This window comes from Hibiscus syriacus, unplaced genomic scaffold (genome assembly GCF_006381635.1).
Source record: "Hibiscus syriacus cultivar Baekdansim isolate YM2019G1 unplaced genomic scaffold, ASM638163v2 tig00110596_pilon, whole genome shotgun sequence".
NCBI lineage: Eukaryota > Viridiplantae > Streptophyta > Magnoliopsida > Malvales > Malvaceae > Hibiscus > Hibiscus syriacus.
In genome coordinates, this window is record NW_024062794.1 from 699,626 (window position 1) to 723,147 (window position 23,522).

General features: G+C 31.9%; 3 protein-coding genes, 1 long non-coding RNA gene and 1 pseudogene across 4 annotated transcripts; 2 read left to right on the plus strand and 3 right to left on the minus strand.

Annotated features, from left to right (window-relative positions):
* Positions 1–268: 268 nt before the first annotated feature.
* Positions 269–15,192, plus strand: LOC120133782. The gene is made up of 3 exons (XR_005517124.1): positions 269–282; positions 14,330–14,333; positions 15,057–15,192. It is a non-coding gene; the product is annotated as an uncharacterized LOC120133782 (long non-coding RNA).
* LOC120133779 (protein LIGHT-DEPENDENT SHORT HYPOCOTYLS 10-like) lies at positions 6,797–8,569 on the minus strand. Its single transcript, XM_039150297.1, has 2 exons — positions 7,953–8,569; positions 6,797–6,947 (listed from the first exon to the last, which is right to left on the minus strand). Exon 1 carries the CDS (start codon positions 8,525–8,527, stop codon positions 7,976–7,978), a length of 552 nt encoding a protein of 183 aa, XP_039006228.1. The 5' UTR covers positions 8,528–8,569; the 3' UTR covers positions 6,797–6,947; positions 7,953–7,975.
* On the plus strand, positions 12,796–13,393 carry LOC120133780 (anther-specific protein LAT52-like). The gene is made up of 2 exons (XM_039150298.1): positions 12,796–12,970; positions 13,044–13,393. The coding sequence occupies exons 1-2, from the start codon at positions 12,811–12,813 to the stop codon at positions 13,370–13,372; spliced, it is 489 nt and encodes a 162-aa protein (XP_039006229.1). The 5' UTR covers positions 12,796–12,810; the 3' UTR covers positions 13,373–13,393.
* On the minus strand, positions 14,670–15,981 carry LOC120133781 (small nuclear ribonucleoprotein E-like). The gene is made up of 6 exons (XM_039150299.1): positions 15,846–15,981; positions 15,722–15,748; positions 15,548–15,610; positions 15,091–15,169; positions 14,967–15,012; positions 14,670–14,885 (listed from the first exon to the last, which is right to left on the minus strand). Exons 1-6 carry the CDS (start codon positions 15,885–15,887, stop codon positions 14,876–14,878), a joined length of 267 nt encoding a protein of 88 aa, XP_039006230.1. The 5' UTR covers positions 15,888–15,981; the 3' UTR covers positions 14,670–14,875.
* A 1,360-nt stretch (positions 15,982–17,341) lies between these two features.
* Positions 17,342–21,525, minus strand: LOC120133762 (annotated as a pseudogene).
* Positions 21,526–23,522: the final 1,997 nt, after the last annotated feature.

Consider the following 23,522-nt stretch of genomic DNA (forward strand, 5'->3'; position numbering starts at 1 on the left):
CAATACAGATCACTTATATGACTCATGTACCTTTGTGGTGCATGAGGTGGAGTGATAATTGAATACAATACAAATCAGTCATATGACTCATGTACCTTTGTGGTGTATGAGGTGGAGTGATAATTGAATACTACAAAGATCACTCAATGAGGCTCGAGTATCATACATTCTCATGATTATGTACTGGGTATAAAATGAAATTAAAGAAATAGTACAATACATGGATATTATATGAAATAATACAATATCAGTTACAAAACAGTAAAAGATACAATACAATAAGTACATATAATTGATATGTACTATATTCAATTATTACTCCACTTCATGCACCACAAAGGTACATGATTCATATGAGTGATCTGTACTGTATTCAATTATCACTCCACCTCATGCATCACATAGGTACATGAGTCATATGAGTGATATGTATTGTATTCAATTATCACTCTATCCCATGCATCACAAAGGTACATGAGTCATATAAGTGATTTGTACTTGTTCACTCTGCCTCTTGCATTATTGACTCTCATATCTTATACATTAGGTGAACACATTAAACCAAGAGTTGTATGAAATTTTAAGTTGATTTGGGTCCAACCCAAATTTATGTGTATAGCCTATTTTCATCACTTTATTAATATTTAAAATACTTTTTAATTTTATAATTAAATTTAAGTAAAATTATTATTATTATTAGCCTGAATATATGAATGAAAATGAATATAGCATCTGAATCAATTACTTAGTTCATTTAATAGTCAAGTACAATTCAGTTACTTTGGAGTTTTCCAGAGTAATGCAGACGTTTATGAATTTCAGATACATATTGTACTTCCGTTTAGTTCAATTCAGTTCGGTCTTCATGGTTGATTTGTCGAACAAATATCCAATTCTTAGTACTGAATGCGATATAAGTTGAGCCAAGCCAACTACTTCCAAAATTATCATCGAACCAAATTTGAGAAGACGAAACGCATTCAAGTAATATCTATGCCATTCAGGTATTGACATAGCTTTAGAGTTGATCTACTCACTTAAATTGTGTTCCATTACTTTTAAGGGTTGTACAACACCTATGTTTACTTGGATTCCTTAATTAATACAAAACATCTACTTAGTCTAGGCCATAAGGGTATTTTGGTCATTTTGTTGTTCAGTTCTATTCTATTCATTTCAGAGCTCGAGGATATCCAATCATTCTTGAGCTTGGTGATATTCTTGAGTCATTTCCATTCCAGGGATATTCTGGTCATTTTATATATCCAGTGTATTACAATCATTTCCTTCCGTCCGATCTTATTATTGGATTCAAACTTATCATTAATTTCAGTCATTTCGAACAATTCTATCAAAAGAACACCCCCAATAATTATTCTTCAGATATTTACTCAAAACTCAGATATTTTCGGGTCAAGTGCATTCTCAGATTTTACAAATGGAATATCATGAATTTTTCTGTATAAAGACAGGATCTTAACAATTAAATCCGTAATTTATCGAGTTAAGTACAAATCCTCAAAGTACTTTCTCATTCCGGGTCAACTCGGACTATTTTTACCTTTCAAGGGCATTTTCGTAATTTATTAACCAAATAGTTTTGGTATTAACTCTTTACGAAAGTAACTATAATTTAAAGATCCTATGGTTAATTGCTTTCCGAACATTCTCTGATCTTGAAATGATTCCCTTAACAGACTTCTAGCATCTTGCACAAACCCTCATGGGGTTAAAAACCAGTTATCCAAATCTTTTAAGCAAAACTAATATTTCTTATGCACATCTATAATTTTACCGAATTAATATGTTTTTTCAGAGTTATTAACCACTTCCATGGACAATTATTGCCATCTTTCAACATAAGGGTATTTTCTTAATTTTACCCTACCGGAGTATTCTCATAATTTTCAATCCAAGTACTTTTGATGAAATAAATTATAATTTACATAACCAAACTGATTCATTTATCACTTAATCACAAAGTTTGTAGTTTAATTTCAACTGTCATTCAATTTCTTATATTAATCATATGAACCATATTCAATTATCACATTTTTACTGTATTCAGATCGAGTGTAGAAATTAACTAACTACACAATTGAGAGCAAACATTTTTTTATTAATGCATTTACCAATATCAATATGTTCCATAAAGCATAAAGAGGTAGTAAAATATTATCTCAATTTTCGTGACATACTGATCGACCATTAAATTCCATTCAAACACCCTTGATCTTGAAATCATCTTCCAATAATTCCTCATATACATAACAATAAACATTTCATAAAAAACGGGCTTAATTCTGAAAAACGGATCGAATCGGATGATTAATAGTTAAAACCAATATCGGGTTCGAATTTTGCGAAACGGACCCCAAAAACAGATTCAAAACATCGAAAAACGTCAGAATAGGTATACCCGGTCAAAGTCAAATGTTGTTTAACGCCCGGTCAACGCCGGTCAAAGTTTGGTCAATAGTGGTCAATGCCGGTCAATGGTCAACAGTTGACCGTTTTACGTAAATATCACCCTAACCAAAATTAATTACAAATTTAGTCACCTTCCAAAGATATTTACAAAACTAACACCCGAATTTTACACAAAATCACCCTAACAGAAATTAATTATAAAATTAACACCCCTACGCGCAGTGGCGACGCGTGCGGTGCGTGAACAGTGATACGGTGTCGGAAAATTCCCTAAAAAATTCCTAAATATTATTTTAAGGCATTTTGAGACACTTACCAAGCTCAGTTCACAATTTTGAACAACGGAGAGCTCGATTCCGAAACATCAAAAAACTTTGACTTTCTTACTCCTCCAAGCACCGGCGACGACTGAGAAACGGAGGACACCGGCGAACTCGGAACGATGCAAGGAACACGATGGTGCGGGAGGTGTCGAAAATGTATTGTCGAATCGTCGTGAATCGATGAAAAATCAACTTAAATCGAGTTAAAACGACGATACTTCCAACTGAAATTAACGACGATTCATAACGAAATGTTTGAGGGGTTTTGCTCTTCGGTCGACGATGAACAAGATGGTGGTTTCGGTTCGTCAAATGGACGTCAGAGGTGAGTAGATCGGAGTTCAAAAGAAGGTTGATGGAGAAGGAAAAATAGGAAAATTTCTGCCGAACATACAGGGGAGAGACTTATAATTGTCTCTAAAATAAAAATGGTTAAACTATTAGTTTAGCCACTGAATTTCTTGCACTTTATAAAACGGTTTGCCACTTTAATTTTTTTAATTTAATCCTCAATTTTCTTCCCAAAATACCAATTAAATCTACCATTTTATAATTCTAAAATTTAGCCCCTAAATTGGGGTGTTACAATCTGTTTGTATAAAGTTCGTTTATTGAGATAAATAAATGAATATGGATAATTTTTATGTCTATTTAATAAATGAACAAACACGAAAAAATGTGTGTTTAGTTTGTGTTTAGTTTATGTTCACTAACAAGTTCGTTTATCGAATCATTTATAAACTTGTTTACTCAATTCCCCTTTTCTTTTTATTATTTTATATTTTAATTATTGGTGAATGTATGGACTAAATTGAATACAAGAAAATTTCTGGAGTTTAAATTATAAAACCTAAATATGTTAAAGATTAGTGACATGATTTCATCATTTTTTTTACTTGCAAATAAAAGGATAAAAAAGAGAGTAATGATTGTTTAAGGGGATTCAATCCATATAAACGAACATGTTTGTGGATACTAAACGAAACGTTAAACAAATATAAACGAATATATTCGCAAATGTTAAATAACATGTTCTACGTCGAGACTGTGGATTTCACAGGCACTAGATCACAATTGTGATTGTCTCATGTGTTGTTATTTTTTTGGTTCGAATAAATAAATTTAATTAATTTATAAATTCTTTATCGAAGAAACGGGATTTGTAAAGATTTTACTTAACGATGAATATAATATGAATATATTTAATTGAAAATAAGGTATATAAAAATATATCTAACGTTAAAAAATAAAATTAGGACGAACACAAACATTAACTTTTATGGGCGTCAACCACCACTTGAAACAAGTAAATAAATTTATTTTTGTGTAGTTTATTTTTTAAATTTTATATATCTATTATGTCACGTAAATAATTTTTAAAGGTCTAACGATAATTAATTTTTAATGATCACATTTTATTTAAATAAAAGCAAAAGTTACCAAATGCTATGTTTTTTAAATTTAATGAGTAAAAAATACACAAAACTTAAAACTTAAATGAAAGTAACAATCTTATAATTTACTCTTAGAATTAAGGAAATGGGATATTTCCCTAATTTTGCGGAGAAGCGAGGTACAATCATTCAATTTAATCCTTTTTATCTCTTTAGATAATGGCACAATTATTTTTAACCCCTCCTAAATATTAATTACTTAACTAAATCCTTTTTAGCTCTTTAGTTAGACGGAAAATTTTCATCTTTAGCCCCTCCAGAAATATAATAATGCATTTTACTTAATCGAGTCTCACATGTTACGTATATGAATGAATCAGACAGTTTCTTTTTTCTTTATTTGAATCTCTTCCCTCGGCCATAAAATGGCAGTTAAGTTCAAAAAGCTTCATCAAAGTTCCGACATATGAACCAAACATTAAATATAAAACGAAATGCAATTATATGAGACAAAAACGAATTCAAATGTAAGTGTTCGATATTAATATACGTCTTACATTATCATATTTAATTTTTCCGACAGACGAAAAGAAAGAGGATAACAATGGCTCTGTGGCATCCGACTAGTGAAAACATAAGAACGTTAAAAGCAACTCGATTATTTGTTCAAGGAAATCATCATTTTCAAGGAATTTTATATGCAATTAATCTTTTTTTCTGTCAATGATTCTTGACGTAATGTTCTCTTTATAAGAAAATGAAATATGGAGGGCTATGATCAGGGGTGGAGACAGAATTGAACTATGAGGGGTTAAGTTGTTTTTTAAAATAAATATGGTCCCAAAAAGTAATTAAACCATAAAAATTAAGAGATTAAGGGTTTAATTTCATTAATTTTAAAATTCAAAGGTCTTAAAATATAATTAAACTAGATAACTTTGGGATTAACCTTAATTTTATTAATTCTAAAACTGACAGTATCCTAAAAAATAATTATACCAGAAAATTTTGGAAGGATAAGGGCTTAATTGCAATGATTTTAAAACTACTAGTGACTTAAGGGGTAATTAGGCCATCAAAGTTTAGGGGCAATTACCCCTCCCACTCCCACCTATAACATGGATACGTCCCTGGCCATGATGTTTGCTCTTATCAAATATTTTAAATTGATGATATTGTCTCTACATATTCTATCATATCAACTTGTTGATGCATAAAGAGAGAATATGTGACTTTGGACGTTTCCCTCTCTTTTTTTTCATAACAAATGTTCATAGTCTGACATTCTATTTATTATATAATTCTGAATCAAATTGTCAAATGCACATTATGATAATAATTATTATGACCTTTTAATAAACTAAGTCACATTATCACTCCCAATGATGAAATAATATGTGAATCAATGTGTAGGTTTCTTATACAAGGGAATGATTATCCTCGATTTACCAACACAAATGACCAGTAAAGTTCACCTTCATCATGAATCAAAGAACAGAAAATGATAAAAAAAATGTTGTTAAATACTTATTCTGCCAAAAAATTTGGTCAAATTGTTCCATCATTATGCTTAAATTGTGAATTTGGTTCTAGGATTCAAATTTGGACAATTTTTAGCCCTCATACTTTTTAATTTCTACAATTTTGGCTATAAACCAAATAATATTAGTGAAAGATGTTAAATCAAATTCTTCTATTAGTTTCAATATCATATGCAAGCTGTAGATTTATTTATTATTCTCCAATATTTAGTTATATTTAGGATATGATTGAAACTTTTAGAATTCAAAAAGTACAAAGAGAAAAATTGACCAAATTAGAGTAGAGGGACTAAATCCACAACTTATAGATAGCATAAGGATTAATGACAAAACTTTACCTAAAATATTCAATGTTTATGCACCAAATAATAATCTTTTATATGCATTAAGAAAAAGCTATTGTTAAATAGAGGAAAAATGAATAACAAACAATAAGACTTACCCTTGAAGATCAAAAGCTCAGAGGACTTTGAAATAGAAGCAATAAAAAAAATGGTGGAAGAAGCATGACCTTTGAGAAATTACAGTAATTAATTACTATCTTATGTGATTATTTATTAACCTTGAAGAGGAACCCCATGACCGATGTTGAATAAATCAAAGAACATTATGAAGAGGTGGGACAAGATATTATATGAGTGGGGGATACCATTGTGAACTATGAAATGGGAAAAAGAATTCTAAAAATGTCTCCAATAATCTCTCATATTGTATTTGGATGTGATAGTTAAAGAATTAATTATAAATATTCAGATTCGAATTTCACATTTGTTAGAGGTTAATATATTAATCAATTTATTTAAAATGCAATATTCATAGATATTCCAGCAAACAAATATGTATACATTTTGTACCTTTTTTAAACATAGAGAAGACTACATATTGAAGGTACCAGCCTCCTAGTATCAGTAACATTCAACTTTTTAGACAAAATCATAAACAAAAATTGGAAACAGATTGAAGTTCAATATTATAATAGTGATGAATTACCATCAATGTACATAAACATGGAGAATAGTTCATAGGACAAACTTGGAGCAAATAGTTCTTATTAACTTATTGAAATGGGAAAGGAAATATAACAGAAGCAACTTACCTCTTCAATTCCAGTTATATATATATATATATATATATATCCATTTCCAGCTTTGATTTCTCATTTAAAAGAAGATAAACATCATCATCTTGATCCAAGGACGAACTGATTGTGATTTCTGAGAGTTGCCAACTGATCAAACTCTTGAAATTTGATTCAGGGCCTGAAATGATCCAAATGAAATGAAAGAGTTTCTTTGTTTTTCTGCGAAGCATTTATAGGTTACTACAATAGGGGAAACAATTAGCACTTTTTCTGATGATTTCATACAAACAAGGGTCAATTGCATATCTAAATATATATAGAGTTATTATCACAGAAAAGGACAATGATATAATGGCAATTCGAATTAAAAGATTAAATCTATTAACTGTAAATCTATAAAGATCAAGAGCTTTTATATAATATATCTTAGTTATAACTTATCTAAATTGTGTTATTAATTATTATTAGTATCAGATAAACAAAGAAATTCAATAATAAGTACTCTATATCTTCAATCATATAACTTTTCTTAAGATCATGAAAATGACATATATTATATCTATGGCAATTCATGGAGGGCACAAAATAGTGCAGAATCCAAAAATAGCTTATATACTTGATGTTAACCATAATTTACAATAACATTATGTAATTTTAATGAGAGGGTGATGGGGTTATCGGACGCGAGATATTACATTGTTGGATTAAATTTGGATACAAAACATTTGCATGTGGGAGGGAGAGAGAAAGAAGGAATTTTCAAACAAGAGGTTTTCATTATGATCATAGCAATTAATGTTTGTTATTGGTATTAAGGTAAAGTTAGTGAGTACTGTTATTGTTTCTTGTCTTTCTTAAAGTAAACTACTATACAAAATTAGGGTTTCCAAGGCCTTTGCCTCTAGGGTTTATTATGAAAGGGAAAGAGAATATATGGCCGAAATATGTCCATATTGTGTATAGGCTTTTAAGTTGCTAAAAAAGTACTATTCTTCTTTCATTTCAATATTGATTTTGTTCCCAAAGGTTACAATTGTGATTAGCTTGACAGATCTTAATATTTTATCTGTTAATTAGAGTAAAAAGGTTCAATTATTTTCTTGTATTTCATTCCCATGAAGTCAAAGTTCCAAGCAATCAGTAGCAGATCTTAAGTGCCCAAGGAAAAGCAATAATTTATTACCAGTTTTATAAGGGAAATCCATATCAAGGTTGCTGAGTAGGGAAGCTTGAGCTATCTGCATTAGACTTCAATGGATTCCTCTTCTTCTTTTTCTTCTTATAAGGAATTCCCCTAGCTTTAGCTTGAGAATCCCTCACTTCACGAAGATAAATACGTATGGCAGCATTCGCGAAAGGATTGGTCTCCGGAGATCCGCCGTTCTCTTCGTAAGCGGCACGGAGTCGGCCGATAAGAGCATCGAGGCTACCCCAAGCTTGTCTAAGAGAGCAGGTACAAGGGGCTGGTGGCTCAGGTTGACCGAAGAACATGCAACCTTGTAAGTGCACCTTAGTCTTTCCGAACTGATCGAGATAACGAAGGAAATCGAGCACATGATTAGAGTTACACTGAGAAAGCGCCACCGGTGGCCTTCGGTTCCTTAAGTACTGACCGAAAGTGATCCAGTCCCTCCTCTTCTGCGACTCGTATCGGCTCAACGGAGGCGGATTTTGCTGATCAGAGGCTGCAGTGACAACAACAGCAGCTGATCTCGAAGACCCTTGAGCTATGTCTTTCCCTTTGTTGATTGACATCATTGTTTTTCATGAAGGGTTTTTCCTTTCTCCCCTACACAGAGAAGAAAGCAAAAGAAAAGAGGTGAAATGAAGATCACATCAATAGAGTGGTAATAAGAGGACAAGCAGTGGGTCCTTTAGCTCTTCTTTTTCTTGCTATATGGCATTATTTTCTTCCTTTAATATACTATTAGCGTTAAGTATGCGTTCCATTTTTTTTCTATTTATTTATAATTATGCTTCCATCATCCAAGCAATTATTATCCAGTACATTAGCTTAATTAGCACTACGGTTAATTTATAAGTTCTTATCATGTTTTTCCCCTTGTTGATTGAACCAGTATCAGTGAGTTGTTTAATAATAGTTTTCCAAAATGCAAGCGAGAATTGGACAACATAGAATCCATGGTTTTAGAATAGGGTTATGAGATGAGAAGTGATTCCATTAATTATATTCTCCTATATATTTGTAAGTTACTAAACTCGGTTGAAATTAGTTGAATACAACTATAAGTTTGACATAACCATTTAATTTTTTCTTAGACAAAATAAAACTGCTGGTGGAAGGAAGGGGTTGCAGTGGTTTCCGGTGGTTTGAACGAAAAATATTAAATGATTGCCTAGTAAATGCGAAAAAGAGAATAGATGAACTGAAAAAGATGATAAACAATCACCTCTGAGGTAGAGTCATTCTTCAACCTTGCAGGTGATTTATATGCAAACCTTTAGTGTTTACGTCATACCTAGATAAATGATTATTATTTATAGGTCAACAAAGTAAATAGATCTAACTTTCGGATAATAGATTTAGTTGATAGATCATATGATTTTGTTAGTGATCATGTCAAGGGATTGTAACAGGTTAGAGGTAAAGGTGAGCAAAATTCGACTCGAAATTAACTTCTAGTTGGAATTTCATAAATTCAATTCAACTTAACTCGAAAAAATTTCAAGTTAAAATTGAATTATAAAATACAACTCGAATAACTCAAAATTTTGAGTTAATGTGTGTATATATACACACGTTCACATTCTTCAATTCCGATTTCTAAAGCTATTAGTTGGGATTTGGTTTTACTTGGGATCCATGCACACAAGGGCGATGACAAATGCTACAAGAAACTACTATTATCATCAACCACAATCACTAAAAAGATTGAATGAGATTTTTGAATGATTGTAGAACAAATAAAAGCAACCATTCTTTCATTATTTATAACAAATTTGCAAATATATTCATATAAAAGAAAAAGGACAGTTTTTGTGGCCAGAAAAAATATGAAAAAGGAATTACAGTGGGAGAATCAATGCCTACACGTGAGTCTTACAATGCAGAGGAAGTTGTGAGGCAAGCTAAATAATTCCAATGAAATAATGGCTCAAAGCTGGCTATTGACCATGTAATAATTAATAAATCTAAAAGGAAAAGTTATGGTAGGGTTTTTAAACAATGAAACTTTGTCAACATCCTCTTTCCATAACCCTATAATCAATGCTTAATTATTCCTTTTAAGGTGGTGAGGGCTTACAATATTCTTGGCCTAAAAAGTATTCCACCTTTTATCATCCATATCCTTGAAAGATTTGAGCTTGGTTAAAGTTTTCATTTTTTATTCTTTAGTTCATAATCTATTAAGAGACTTCCGTGTTTAAAGTGTATATTATTCTACCTAGAGTTCCTGAATTCGAATAGTTATGTCTGCAAGGTGTATATACTTTGTCAATGACTAAAAAATTATGAACAAATATTATATTGTAATCACCCTAAACTAACATAACAATTATATTATATAATGAATTAATATTTGATGATTTGACAGTATATAATTATATGTACAATCACATGTCAATAAATCACATAATTATATATCATTATAAAATTATAAAATTTAATTTTTTTAAAAGTCATTATAATTATACTTATTTTTCATGTTAAATCAATGTTATCCTCTTAGCGGCCCAACCCTTGGGCCTCTGATACGAACAATTTGGACTGGCCTTATAGCCTAATAATGGAATCCAAAGAATTAATTTTGTGCTACAAGAGTCCAAGTATACCCCTAAAGGCCGAACCCAAATGTTTATCTCGGTTATCTTTCTTTTTGTTCACAAATATTTTAATGCTCCGTTTGGAAATATGGATTTAAAATTTTTAATTTCATTTGTCAGGAAAATGATAAGAATGAAATGAATTTTGTTGGAATAAATAGTTGAGATACAATATATGATTTTGAAGTTTATAATTAAATAAATATATTAGAGTTTGACTCGAATTCAATGCGACATAAATTAATTAAGAGATAATTAGAGAAAGTAAAAAACTTAATTTGGTTAGAAGTGTGAAACTTTTCTTTCTTTTATGCAGAAACTACTTTTAGTAGTTTTACTTTATAATTTTCCTTTGAAATCAAGTATTTATCCCTATAAATAGATATTATGGGTTAATGTTCGAAGTTTAGTTATTTTATACAAATCCTCTTGTATTTTCTTCTTTCGACATTAGTGAAAATTCTCCTCTTCTACCTATGATTTTTTCGTAAGGATTTTCCACATAAAATCTCGACGTCTCTTTTATTGTGTAATCACTATATTTATCGTTATCTTCTAACAAATTGGTATTAGAGCATTCAAATTATTTATTTCAATCACGATAATGGCATCCTTAAATATAAAATTTCATTATTGGATCACAACAGTAGATTCATGTTAGGGTAGGTGAAGATGCAAATAATTTTAGCGATATAGATTTGGATGATGCCCTACGAAGAATAGATAAGATCTTCGACATTAACACTTGAAGAAAATAGCTCTATAAAAATTACACTTGCATTTGTCAAATGAAATTCTACTAGACGTATTGGAGAAGATTATTATTGCATTGTGGTTGAAGCTTGAGCAACTATGCATGTCAAAAATCCTAAACGACAAATTATATTTGAAGCAATATTTTTATTCTCATCTTTTGGTTAAAGGTATGTCTTTGGTAGATCACTTAACTATATTTAAAGAATTTATCTCAGATTTAGAGACCATGAAAGTCAAGTACGATAAGGAGAATTTAGGGTTAATTCTACTTTGTTCGTTGTCCCCTTCTTATTCGATCTTTAAAGATATGATTTTGCATAGTTGTGAATCTCTCATAGTTGATGAAATTTATGATTTTTTAGCTTTGAATGACAAGATGAAACATCTTGTCGTTGGATTCAACTCTTAGGGAGAGGGTCTCATTGTTTGCGAGAAGATTCAAGAAAAAGGTTATGATAGTGAAGCCAAGACTCGATTGAATCTAAGAAAGTAGGAAAAACATGTTATTACTGCAAGAAAATGGGACACATTAAGACTTAGGATAAATGTTATAGGTTGTAGAATTGAAACTAAAAGGATGACACGAATCACAATAGTAAACAACCAGAAAATTTTGACAAGCTGATGTAGTTGAAGACTATAATGATGATGAACTTCTTGTTGCTTCTAGTGAAAGACTTTATAGTAAGTAATGAGTGGATACTTGACTTTAGTAACATTTTTCATATGAGTTCCAATTGAGATTGGTTTGCAACGTATAAAGTCATGTTTATAGACGATATATTTTTGGGGGGATTAATGTATTTTGTAAGGTTGTAAGTATTAAGACAATCAAAATTAAGATGTTTGATGAGATTATTCAAAAACTTGATAATATGATGCATGTTTCAAATTTGAGAAGAAATATGATTTTTTTAGGTACTATATACTCAAAAGGGTACAAATTCTCTAGTGGATGTGGAATTATGAAAATTTTCAATGGCTCTCTCAGTGTGATGAAATGGTAGAGAAAGTTGTCAAATTTTATGTTCACAAGGTTCCACAATTTTAAATAATGTAACTTATGTATTCTTCACCCGTGTCAGATAACATTATTACTGGTAAAAATATATTGACTAAATAAAAATATGTCTTGACTGAATAAAAAAAAAGATTTCGTGTTGAACAATTTTAAGTAATAGTTTAAGTATCAAATGTATATTTTGTCCTTTATTTTAATAGCACTAAAAGATCTAAAAAGTTCCAACAATTGCTGAATCAACGTAACCTTAGATCTTCATATAATCTGTTGTGTTCATATAGTAATCATTTCCCTACAATCACTCAAGAAATTACTAATTTTAGATAATTATGTGTTCCGATTCGAAATTGTTAAACCAATTATAACGACAAGAACGAGTCTCCCTCTACAATCCCTTTAAAGATATAAAAAAAAACTGCATTGTTTCTTTATAAACTCTTTGTTTTTAAGCCAATAGGAAAATTTGAAAGAAGAGAAAATGGTAAAAGCATCGCTGATGGCCATGGTTTTAATGTCAGTCTGCATTTCGTCCCTCATCAGCTTCGCCCTTGCCGTTGAAAAGTTCAAAGTAGTCGGCAAAGTCTACTGTGACACTTGTCGCGTGGAGTTCGAAACCAAACTCAGTGAACCCATTCCAGGTTTCTTGAACTCGAAATCTTCCATTAAATCTCATCAAAGATGGCCGACTAAGGTTAGCTGATATGTTTGCAGGTGCGACGGTGAAGTTGGAATGCAGGAAGGTAAGGGACGAAGCCGTAACATACAGTCGGGAGGCAGTTACTAATGCGACGGGTGGATACAGCATCCCGGTGGAGGGAGACCACGAAGCGGAGATTTGCAAGGTAAGCGTGGAAAAGAGTCCTCGGGCAGATTGCAATGAAAAGATGGAAGCATGGGAAAAATCTCAGGTGGAGCTCACCACCCAAGATGGCCTAGCTGACCCTATTACAACTGCTAACAATCTTGGCTTCAAGAAGAAGGAAGCTCTTCCTGGTTGCCCTCAAGTTCTTAAAGACATGGGCTTTCCTCTCACTCCCTGACCATTTTTAATAACACCCTGCAGTGCCTGCATATCCTCTCATTGCATCTTGTGAATGTAACCAACTTCTACTTCAATAAAATTCAATACACATTTCTCACTTGTTATATAAGTTTTACCAGAAATTGTACAAGAACAAAATTCAAGAAAAATTTAAAAATGAGAATGGCAGGGTTCAAACCCTGGTCCTTTTAGAAAGGAATTAAGTACCTAATCACTAAAATTTGAGCATATTAATTATATATAACATATTCGATCTTATATTCTCTTATATATTGTATCAAAAACATTATTAATCGAATTAAACTCAATCCACTCGTGAACATAAAAATTGGAAAACATGTACCTCTTTAAGTGGTGTAACAAATTTTGTGATAAATTTCACAACGAAGCAAATAGTTAGTTTAACTGGCATGCTAAGATAATGATAAAGCTATTCTATTTAAACGAGATATTCACGTTATATTTATATAAGTTTTGATTTTTTAGTCATTGATATGTGATACCCATTATAAAAATGATATTCCAAGCTTGTTTGTTCCACTCACACAACTATATAAGTTTTGATACGTTTGTAATATGAAACATTTGTAAACAAATTGTGTTAAGACTTATTTTAAGAATTATATTTTCGAATCAGAAACTTCTTGGTATGAATAATATGCAACCAAATAAAGGTCAGAAATGAACCGACGCAAAGAAACGAAAATCTCACAGCTAAACATATCTTAGAGAAAATGTATTGACTGACTAACCAAAAGCTGACCATACTGGTCGAAAAAAGGGCAAAAGTAAGATCCCAAGCCATTAGGATTTCATTGCCTGATAGGGGTTGTTTCGGCTTCCAAATCGCATAGTCCCAACATGGAACATTTTTACATGTAGCAGACCCATCGTGCCCTCAGACAAGATCGTTTCTAGCAAAGAAGTATAATGCCTCAGTTTGATCTCCACCCAGGGGAGTGGAGGGTCAATGAGAAAATAGTGGAGAAGCTGATGGTAAATACGAAAAAGGATGGTGAAAGGAAATAGTAGGGAATGGAGGGGAGGGGAGGGGAGGGGAGAAAGAGAGTGGACACGGGTATTTTAACGAAGACTCAGAGCAACAAAATTAATATGTACTAGTAGCTAGCTAGATCCTCTGAATCCTGATCTTCATAAAAGAAAAAAGAACAGCGAAGAAAAATGCATGAAGGGCTGACCGGAACACAAATCAAAGAACTGACAAAAAAATGTCAAAATATTTTTTCCCAGCAATAAACAAGCCAATATTTACCACAAAAAACAACATATGCAAAGGGCAGAATCATACATGTCAATCATTAGATAAACTAAGCAAGCATCCAAGCCTATCTGAAATACAAGAAGCACCTTTTATAAGGCGAGTTGTAATACATGAAAGGTAAAAATATGTTTTAAAGATAGCACAATAGTCATAGTGGCTCGACCTATATGATATTGAGAAGATTTGCATTGCCAATCCAAAAAGCTGCGGGGATAACAATCATTTTCCACTGTAGAAATTAAAATAAATGAAATAATTAGAATCTGAGTGTTAGAGAAAGTGAGCAAGCTAGTTTATTTAATTCACTTACCTATTCATCATAAGGGTAATGTTGTCTCCTTTAAGAAGAATTCTTCCTGAAATTATAAACAAACATATAAGATGACATGCAAACAAAAAGTGAACAATAAGATTATAAGAGTAAGCCAATTCACCTAATGTCTTTCTGCTCTTTTTTTTTATGTTAACTTCTTCAGCATCATCCAGCACCAGATTCATGTACTCATCAAACCCCTATAAAATACAAAATTGGGCAAATAAGAATCTGAATATAAGATCATCAAAAAGTTAGATCACAAAGCATATAAGAGTTTTAGTACCTTTTTCTGAAAAAACAATTCTACCAAATTTGACAGTCGTACCAATATACACCATTATACATATAAACATGGAATTTAAGAACTTTACTTCACCTGAGGCCTAAGCTATATGGGACATTTCAGAAACATAGGACTTAATGCACCCAGATTAAAAAATTAAAGTGGGATTCCAGGCCAAAACCTTTTTTGGGGAAATTAAAATTCCTAACAAAATTCAATTAAAAATAAAATCTTTAGTATAATAAGTAGCTTTAAAAATGTTTATTTAAAGAAAACTAAATATAAAACTTACAATGATTCGGCCTTCAATCCTCAAATCTTTCTGCTCAAAAAGCCAAATCTGAATGCGAGCTTTCTGAATATTTCCAATTCAAAAATAGATAAGTAAAAATTCGAACAATTAGTTAACAAACAAGCATACCCAGAGCAGAGAATGAAGAAAATATAGCTTGAAGTAGAGACTTACACTTTGAAGAAACCTGAAGATCAGGTTCTGTTGCCGCAGAATAACCCAGTAATAAAAGAAACAGGAAAAGAAAGAAATCAGCAAATAAGGAGAGATTCAGAAAAATAAAGAAAGGTGTACGCACAATGGGTTGAGTCATAATTCTCTGGACTTTGGTGCTCGCCATGGCTGCAAAATGAAAACTCTTAACTCCTCGATCCTCTTTGTCGAAAGGTTTTGAGTTGATGAAATGAGCTCTTAAACCCTAGTTTCAAAGAGAATTGCTCCTATTAAATTGGGAATAAAAGCCACCCCAGCCCCACGCCTTTGATTTCCTTTCTCTTTCTTTTTGGCCTTTTCATATTTTTTTATTAAAAAAAGCACAACTATAACAAGAAAACGAGTACAAACTTCAAACATAATGTGACTAAATTATAAGTTTGTAAACCTATACAATTTCGTAGATTCTATATTGTATTCGTTTCATTTGGGGAGGTGATGTGTATGATTTTAGGGGTAGTGGGTAGGTGTAAGTTTAGAAAGTGATACTCGTCGCGGGTAGTAGTGGTTGATGGGTTTGAAATTTTACCTGTCTTGTATCCGCTCGCCCACTAAATACCAAATAAATTTTAGACCATTATGAATTTAGGTATAATTTTAGAGACTAATTTATAAATCTTAATATATTATAAGATATAAATCTTAATATTGTATAAGATATAAATTTTAATATTGTATAAGATATATGATGTCAGGCGGGTTTAGCCGGACACATCTCCAGTTAAGTAGTGGTGTGGGGATAGATTTGAAAATTTATCTGTGTGGGCGGATGTGTATTTGAAAATTTTTATCCATCATGAGTGGTGGGCAGGTGGTGGATTTAAAAATATTAAGTAGGTATGGGGATGAAGAAGGAGTATCCACACCCGACTCGCCCGTTTGCCATCCCTATTCCTAATTAAAATCACAAATCCATGAAATAGTTTTTATCAATATTCAAATTTAAATATTGATAAATATATCTTTAAAAAAAGTATATTGTAATACGTTTTTATCAAGTTTATAAATTATCACTATAATGAGCAATAATATTTATGTATCCTCTATTTTTGATGTTCTACGACATACCAGTTGGGATGATAATTCTTTTATCATTTAATCCTAAATTGAACATTATTTTTATTTTTTAACATATCCAAAATATCAAGTTCCCTTGCAACATCTTGATTAAATGAGACGACTTTTATTATAATTTTTTCTTGAGAAAAGTGTATTAAAACTTGATTTTTTTTAAATTTCTAGATCCGTTAGTGCTTATGGTATATCCTTTAAAATAAAACTTATTTCACCCTGATTGAAACAAGAAGGGTCCCTGGTGAAACTAGCCTCAGCTCAGACAACTTTTAAAATAAATGCCGCAACATGCAGAACTTTAAAAGCCTATTGATGAAATTAAATTATTAATAACAAAAATAGTGAATGAAAATGGATCTCTGGTGAAAGATAGTACAATACTAAAACTGCAAACTACATTAGTAAAACATGGTGGACTCTATGAATGAAGTTTACAAATTAGTTTTTAGCCATTGTGGGGGGAAACAAATACAATTTACAACTTCAAGCCCTTGGGTGAGAGATGCTTTACAAAAGAGATAAGGGTTAGCCAATAGCCAATGTCATTCTCCACTGATCATTACCGACTGAAAAGGCACTCTCTTAATTTCTACAATGGTGGAGTAATCACTGCTCATCGGTTGTTTCCATGGCTCCCCATCCATCTGAAAAAATGCTTCTTTCCATTCTCCACCCCTTAACTCGATTTGAATCGATGCCGCCTGAAACAACAGCAAAAAGAACCCAGTCAAAACTTATCAGCATACCACATTCTCCAGATGAAAACCTGGTAAGTTACTGTACCTGAGCGATGTGTTTTGCAGATATGAGTTCAACCATTACAAATGATGCATGCCATCCTTGCTTTAAGCCAAAAATTTCTAGCAGACCATCATCAACATGAGTCTCAACAAAGCCTCTCTGAAAAAATAAACAACGAAAATTAAACAAAAATGGTCGAGCATCTTACAACTTGCTAATCTGAAGAAATTCACCATACCTTTTCCAAATACTCTGGCTTTAGATTGCCCCATGGGTTTCGTCCACTTCCATAACTAGGAAGATTTAAAGCAACAATTGCCCTCACACTAAAACAAAATAGCTTCATTAAAACAAATATTTATAGATATACGTGATATATGTGAAGATTAATGATTGATTAGGGTGCTTATGCATCGCTAGGTAAAAGTAAATACTTGAAATGTACCTTTCAGGTACTGTAATTGGCTCCCACTCTGAGCAGTGACCCTTTTAATGTGTATTCTTAAAATGTTATTGAGTCCCCTGCATTTGAAAGCATCTTAAAATTATATTTACTATAAAAGGTACGTTTGTTCACTTCAAAACACCATTAACAAGAAAGAAAGAATTTCTTCATACAATTCATAGTTTACTTTCTCTCTGCCAAACAATATCTCATTAAAAGATCTTCCTTGGTGTAACTGTAACGAGCATTTCAAGACCACATGCATTATAACAGCAATGATGTTTTCCTAAATTGAGGAACATTTAAGACGCAAGGAAGACACCGCCAAGGTACTAGGACCTTTGTATTAACAAGAAATGTGATGATGTAATACAAATATAAATAGAACCCTTTTAGGTTTTGTATAAACATATATATATATTATCCATTCCATGTAGAGTTTTAAGAAAATTAAAATTAAAAATAAACACTTCATGGAGGCACTCATCTTCCAAATCAATGTGCTGAAGAATCAAGGGCTTATCTTAGCTAAATGCACTTTCAGCATTGCCCTAAGCACCAAGGATGCCTTAGCTACACCTTCTCCAGATGATTCAAACCTTAGCCAAGTGCTATTACATTTAAGGCACTCTATGTTTTGTGCCTCAGCACCATCGCCAAGGCTTTGGCTACACAGTCTGAGGAACAATCACACCTTAAATAAATGCTGATTATACAATAACACACATCCCCATCCTACATACAAATATATTGGATAAGGTACAGGCCAAACAAGTATCAAAATGTCTAACCTTAAAGTTGGATCACTTATACAAGGTGTAAGAAACCAACCCTGAGTGCAAGTGTAACCGGAGTAGATAATCTGCCACAAAAGATGGATCAATTACAATCTAATATTAGTTTTAGCAAAGCAAATCATCAACAGGAGCAAAGAAACTAATAATTTGAATTTCGATATAACCTTTAAGCACTTCAAACTGAAAAAGCTACATTTCACTATAATATCAAGAGATTCATGACAAAATGTTATTGAACTTGCAGTCAAATTTGTAAAAACGAGATCCAAATACCTTATTTGAAATAGGACCTTGTGCAAGGAAAGGTTTCTCATTCCGAAAACGATGAAATCCAAAAGCCACTTGTGCATCCATTCCTGAATGTAAAATAAAAACATAAAGATCTGTAAGAACCAAAAAATGTTCATTATAATAATAATAGAAAAACACCATAAGCAAGAATGAGAACGGTGTTGCTCCTAGTAAGACAACTTCATGGATGATTTATCAACTTTTCAGGACTCCCAACCTTTTTGTATGTTGTTAATGAGTTGTCTTGATCCCTCAACTTGTAGCAGTGTGGATCTTCTAGCTTTTATTTATTTATGTATTTATTTTTGCGGTTGTAAGAGGAAAATAAAATTTGGATGATTTAAAGTTATTTTAATAAAGCAAAGGAATCTTGTTAAAATTTTGTCATCCATGGACACTACTAGGGTTTGGTAAAAATGCTACCACTCTATCATGTTTCTCTATAAAAAAAGCAGCTACCCACCAGGTGTATTTCCACATGCATGAAATTAAAAGAACCGAGATCTTGAAGTTAAGCCGGTATGCTATACCTATGCTAAAGTAATTATAGAATACTCCTTCATAGAAGTTCAGTTTGTGTGGAACGTGCCCTTCAATCTGCAGTCACAGAAAAGAATTTTCTCACTTGAATTTGAAATTCCAAATCATAGCATCGCTAAATAACAATTAGGAGAAACCTTCCTTTTTAAAAGAAAAAACACATTAATGCCAAATTAAAGTACTTAATGGCCAAAGGTCATAACTAGAAGAGATAAAAAAAACTTTATTAGTCCACAAAAGATTGAATAAAGCATCAATGTGCACATGCTCAAAACTAGCCACACAAGAGAAGTTGATTGAGAATGGAGGATTTAGAGAAGAGAAGTTCACTACCTGATCAACACCGCACTCTTCGGTAGCCTTCAAAGAATGGGGAGGATCAACAACTTCTCCACCAGGCATTTGCACCACAACATGCCAACTGCATCATCAAAGAAACAATTATTCATATAACATAACCAGACAAAGTAGGATTTATACAACAATGATGTCTCATGCAAACTCTTTTCTCAATCTTATGAAAACATACACCGAGTCCTCAATAAAGGAACATTGAACTTAAAGAAACAAAAGGCAATAAGTACTCCCAATTAGTAAAACATAGCACTAAATGTCTACTTACCTATCTAAATGGCAAATTGGACCCGTCGTAGCCCTCTGCAGAGTTCTTTTAATAGCTGATTTCCAGGAAAAAGGAAACGAACCTCCCTTCAGTAAACATTAAGAGAATGAGGCAACAAAAGATTGAGAAAAGAAAACAGTAGACAACATCAAACTTAAAATTTAGAAAGGGGCATCTTACCCAACCGAAACTTCTGGACAAGTCATTGCCAGTACCAAGTGGAATGATAGCTACAGGAGGAACCGGAAACCGACCCTTTTTATGAAGCTCTCCAAGACATCCAAGAACCCAACCAACTGTACCGTCACCACCAGCAACCTGCTCATTCGTCCAGAGTGTAAAACTATCAGCTTGGAATGTTGGATTTAAGTTAATTTCGTTATTTGTTTTTACACTTTGTAGAAAATTGCTAAACAAACAAATCATAGTTGATCAAATATCAAATTAAGAGTTCTGTATAAAAGCAAATCAAGTACCTTTTTCTCACTACAAAAGTTACATTTATAAATGTTCTCTTTGAAAAAAAAAATATTTGCTTCTAAATCTAAACTAGTCAACTTTTTAACTCTTTCAGGAGTATATATATGTATAAGAAACAGAAACAAGAAACAAAGACAATAACCAAATCAAAGACAAATTTAGCTGGAGAAAAGGTTGGTATAAACGTACTATAACTCTGATGTTCATCCTTGTCTCCTTGGCACAGGAGTCTCCATTTTCGGCCCACTTCTCAAGGCAAGCCAGTCCATACCGTACAAATTCATGCGGATTCACATCATGGAGGTCAAATACCTGAATTTCCAAATTAGAAATTCTTCAATAAATGTAAAAAAACTAAGGCAAACCAAATTTTAAAATATACACATAAAACGGTGGTGGGTGTGGGGAGTATTACCTGTTCTTCGCTGATTAAGTGCTGGAGACGCTCTTTAAGGACGGGGCCGTGGCGGCCGCCGCTTTTGGGATTAATAAGAACGACGACAGGAGTTTCACAACAGGGATCATCGTCGGAGCGAGGCATTTGGAAATGCTGGTCACCGCCGTCGACGTCTTGTTTCCTAATGGAATCAAGCATGGCTAAGCGTAGATACTGAGGCATCGCAAGCCTCGCAACATCTTGCTTCTCCGTCCTAAAACTAGTGAAACTGGAGAAGCCGCAACCTATCGTCGACGTCTCCCTGAAGGTGGAACGCGAACCTGTCCGTGATGTCAATGAAGAACCGGCCGACGTCGTCTTATCTGTATCTTTGTCCATAAAATTTGAAGTTTATTAATAAAAAAGGAAAAATATTTATATATAAATATAGATATGAGAGCAGAGAAGAAGGAAAGGAAGAGGTTTTAAGTTATTAGTTTGAGGTTATTTTTTTTTAAAATCGAAAAGCGTTGTAGTTGTTAAGCTGCTCTGCATCTATATTAAAGGGAAATAGTAGTTTTTTAATTTAATAATTAGAAGATTCGTTTCATTTGTTAAATCGAAAATACCGTAGTGGTAGGGATAAAATTACGAAACTTCCGGCTACAGTTTTTATTTTTCAGGCAGCTGATTGACTACTATATATATATTCCATCGTTTACACAACTTTTATATATATATATTCGTCCATTTAAATTCGAACTGACGTAAACTCTACGAAAGTCGTCGTAAAGACATCCATAGTTTTATAGGAATGAAAAATCTATAATAGTGAGGAATCAGTGATGGATTGGACACATGGGAATGAGATAAAGAGAGTAGTTGGAATTGCATGTGCGCCACGTAAGATTCTTTCTCCAACTCCTACGCCTTAGAACCATTTCACGAACACCATGGAATCACGTGTAGGAGTTTAAAAAATCGGATTTAAACAAAAAAAAAATAAAAAAGTTATATTTGTGTTTATTTATTTATTTTTATAAGTGTTAATATTCGATTTGTGTTGATTTAAATTTTTAATATTTTATTTGTATTTATTTATTTAACGTTATTAATATGATTATTTAACGTTCACAAACATGTTCATTTGCAAGTTAAAAAATCATAAAATTACGTCACTAGTGTTTAAACTTTTTAAGCTTCATAGTTTAAACTTCAAATTTCATCATGTATTCAATTTAATTTTTACATTCACTAATATTTAAAAAAAAAAAAAATGAGCTTATAAACTAGCCATTAAATGAGTTTGTTCATAAACATACACGAAAGAGTTGATAAATGAGCTTATAAACAAGTTTATTTGTGAACAAAAACAACCTGAACATACATCTATTCATATTCGTTCGTTTATTGAATGAACATAAAAAAAATTATTCATACTCAAAATAACATAACTAAAAATAAATCAGAAAGCAAGACTCAAAAATCCGTTTAGCGTTTAGTGGTATTATTCTTCTCTTATAACATAACTCAAAATAAATCACAAAAATAAAATTCAAAAATTTGTTCAGCATTCAGTTATATTGTTCTTCTCTTATATCATAATAATAAAAATTAGAAAACAGAAAGTTTTAAAGAATGAAACTTAATTAATATAGAAATTTTTTTATTAAATTTTCGAGAGCTAACAATGCATTGGTATTTATTAATCCTCTAACATAAAACGAATAAAAGCATTGAAAATACGGTTGAATTTTTGCAGCAATAATAGCTAAAATTATAGCTGATATATCGGCTGTAATAAAAGGCTGCATTCACCCTAAACCAATTGTAATAATTGTTCGTTTAATCGTATTATGCCTATGAATTTAAGGAAAAATATTATGTTCAAGTTTTAAAATTTTAAAGGAAAAATCTTATTGATTATAAAAAAAATAATATATACACGGTACGAGTAAAAATTATAATTCCAAGAACATAAACACATGACAACGCTCATGTGAGGGTATCGTCTTTCCACATTCAACAAGAAAATGAACGTGTCATTTGTAAACGATAACCACAACAATGATTCAAACAGTGACTGGGTAGTGAAATAACGACCGTATATAATGATAATAATGACATTTGAAGTCGTTATTACGAAAAATAAAAAAGTGTGAAGAGGAATCACACAACAACAAATAGCGGTTAATTATGTAAATAGCGGGTCAATATTCCCGTTATTATTCTGTTATTCTAATTTTTGAAAAAAAATCAACTCCATTCTAAAAAGAAAATCAACTCTTTCAAAAAAAAAAAACACGATCATGATGCCTGTAATAACCATAATAACAATTATTATGTCCATAATCATGCGATCAAGAATACGAACGCACCAACAATTTAAATCCTTA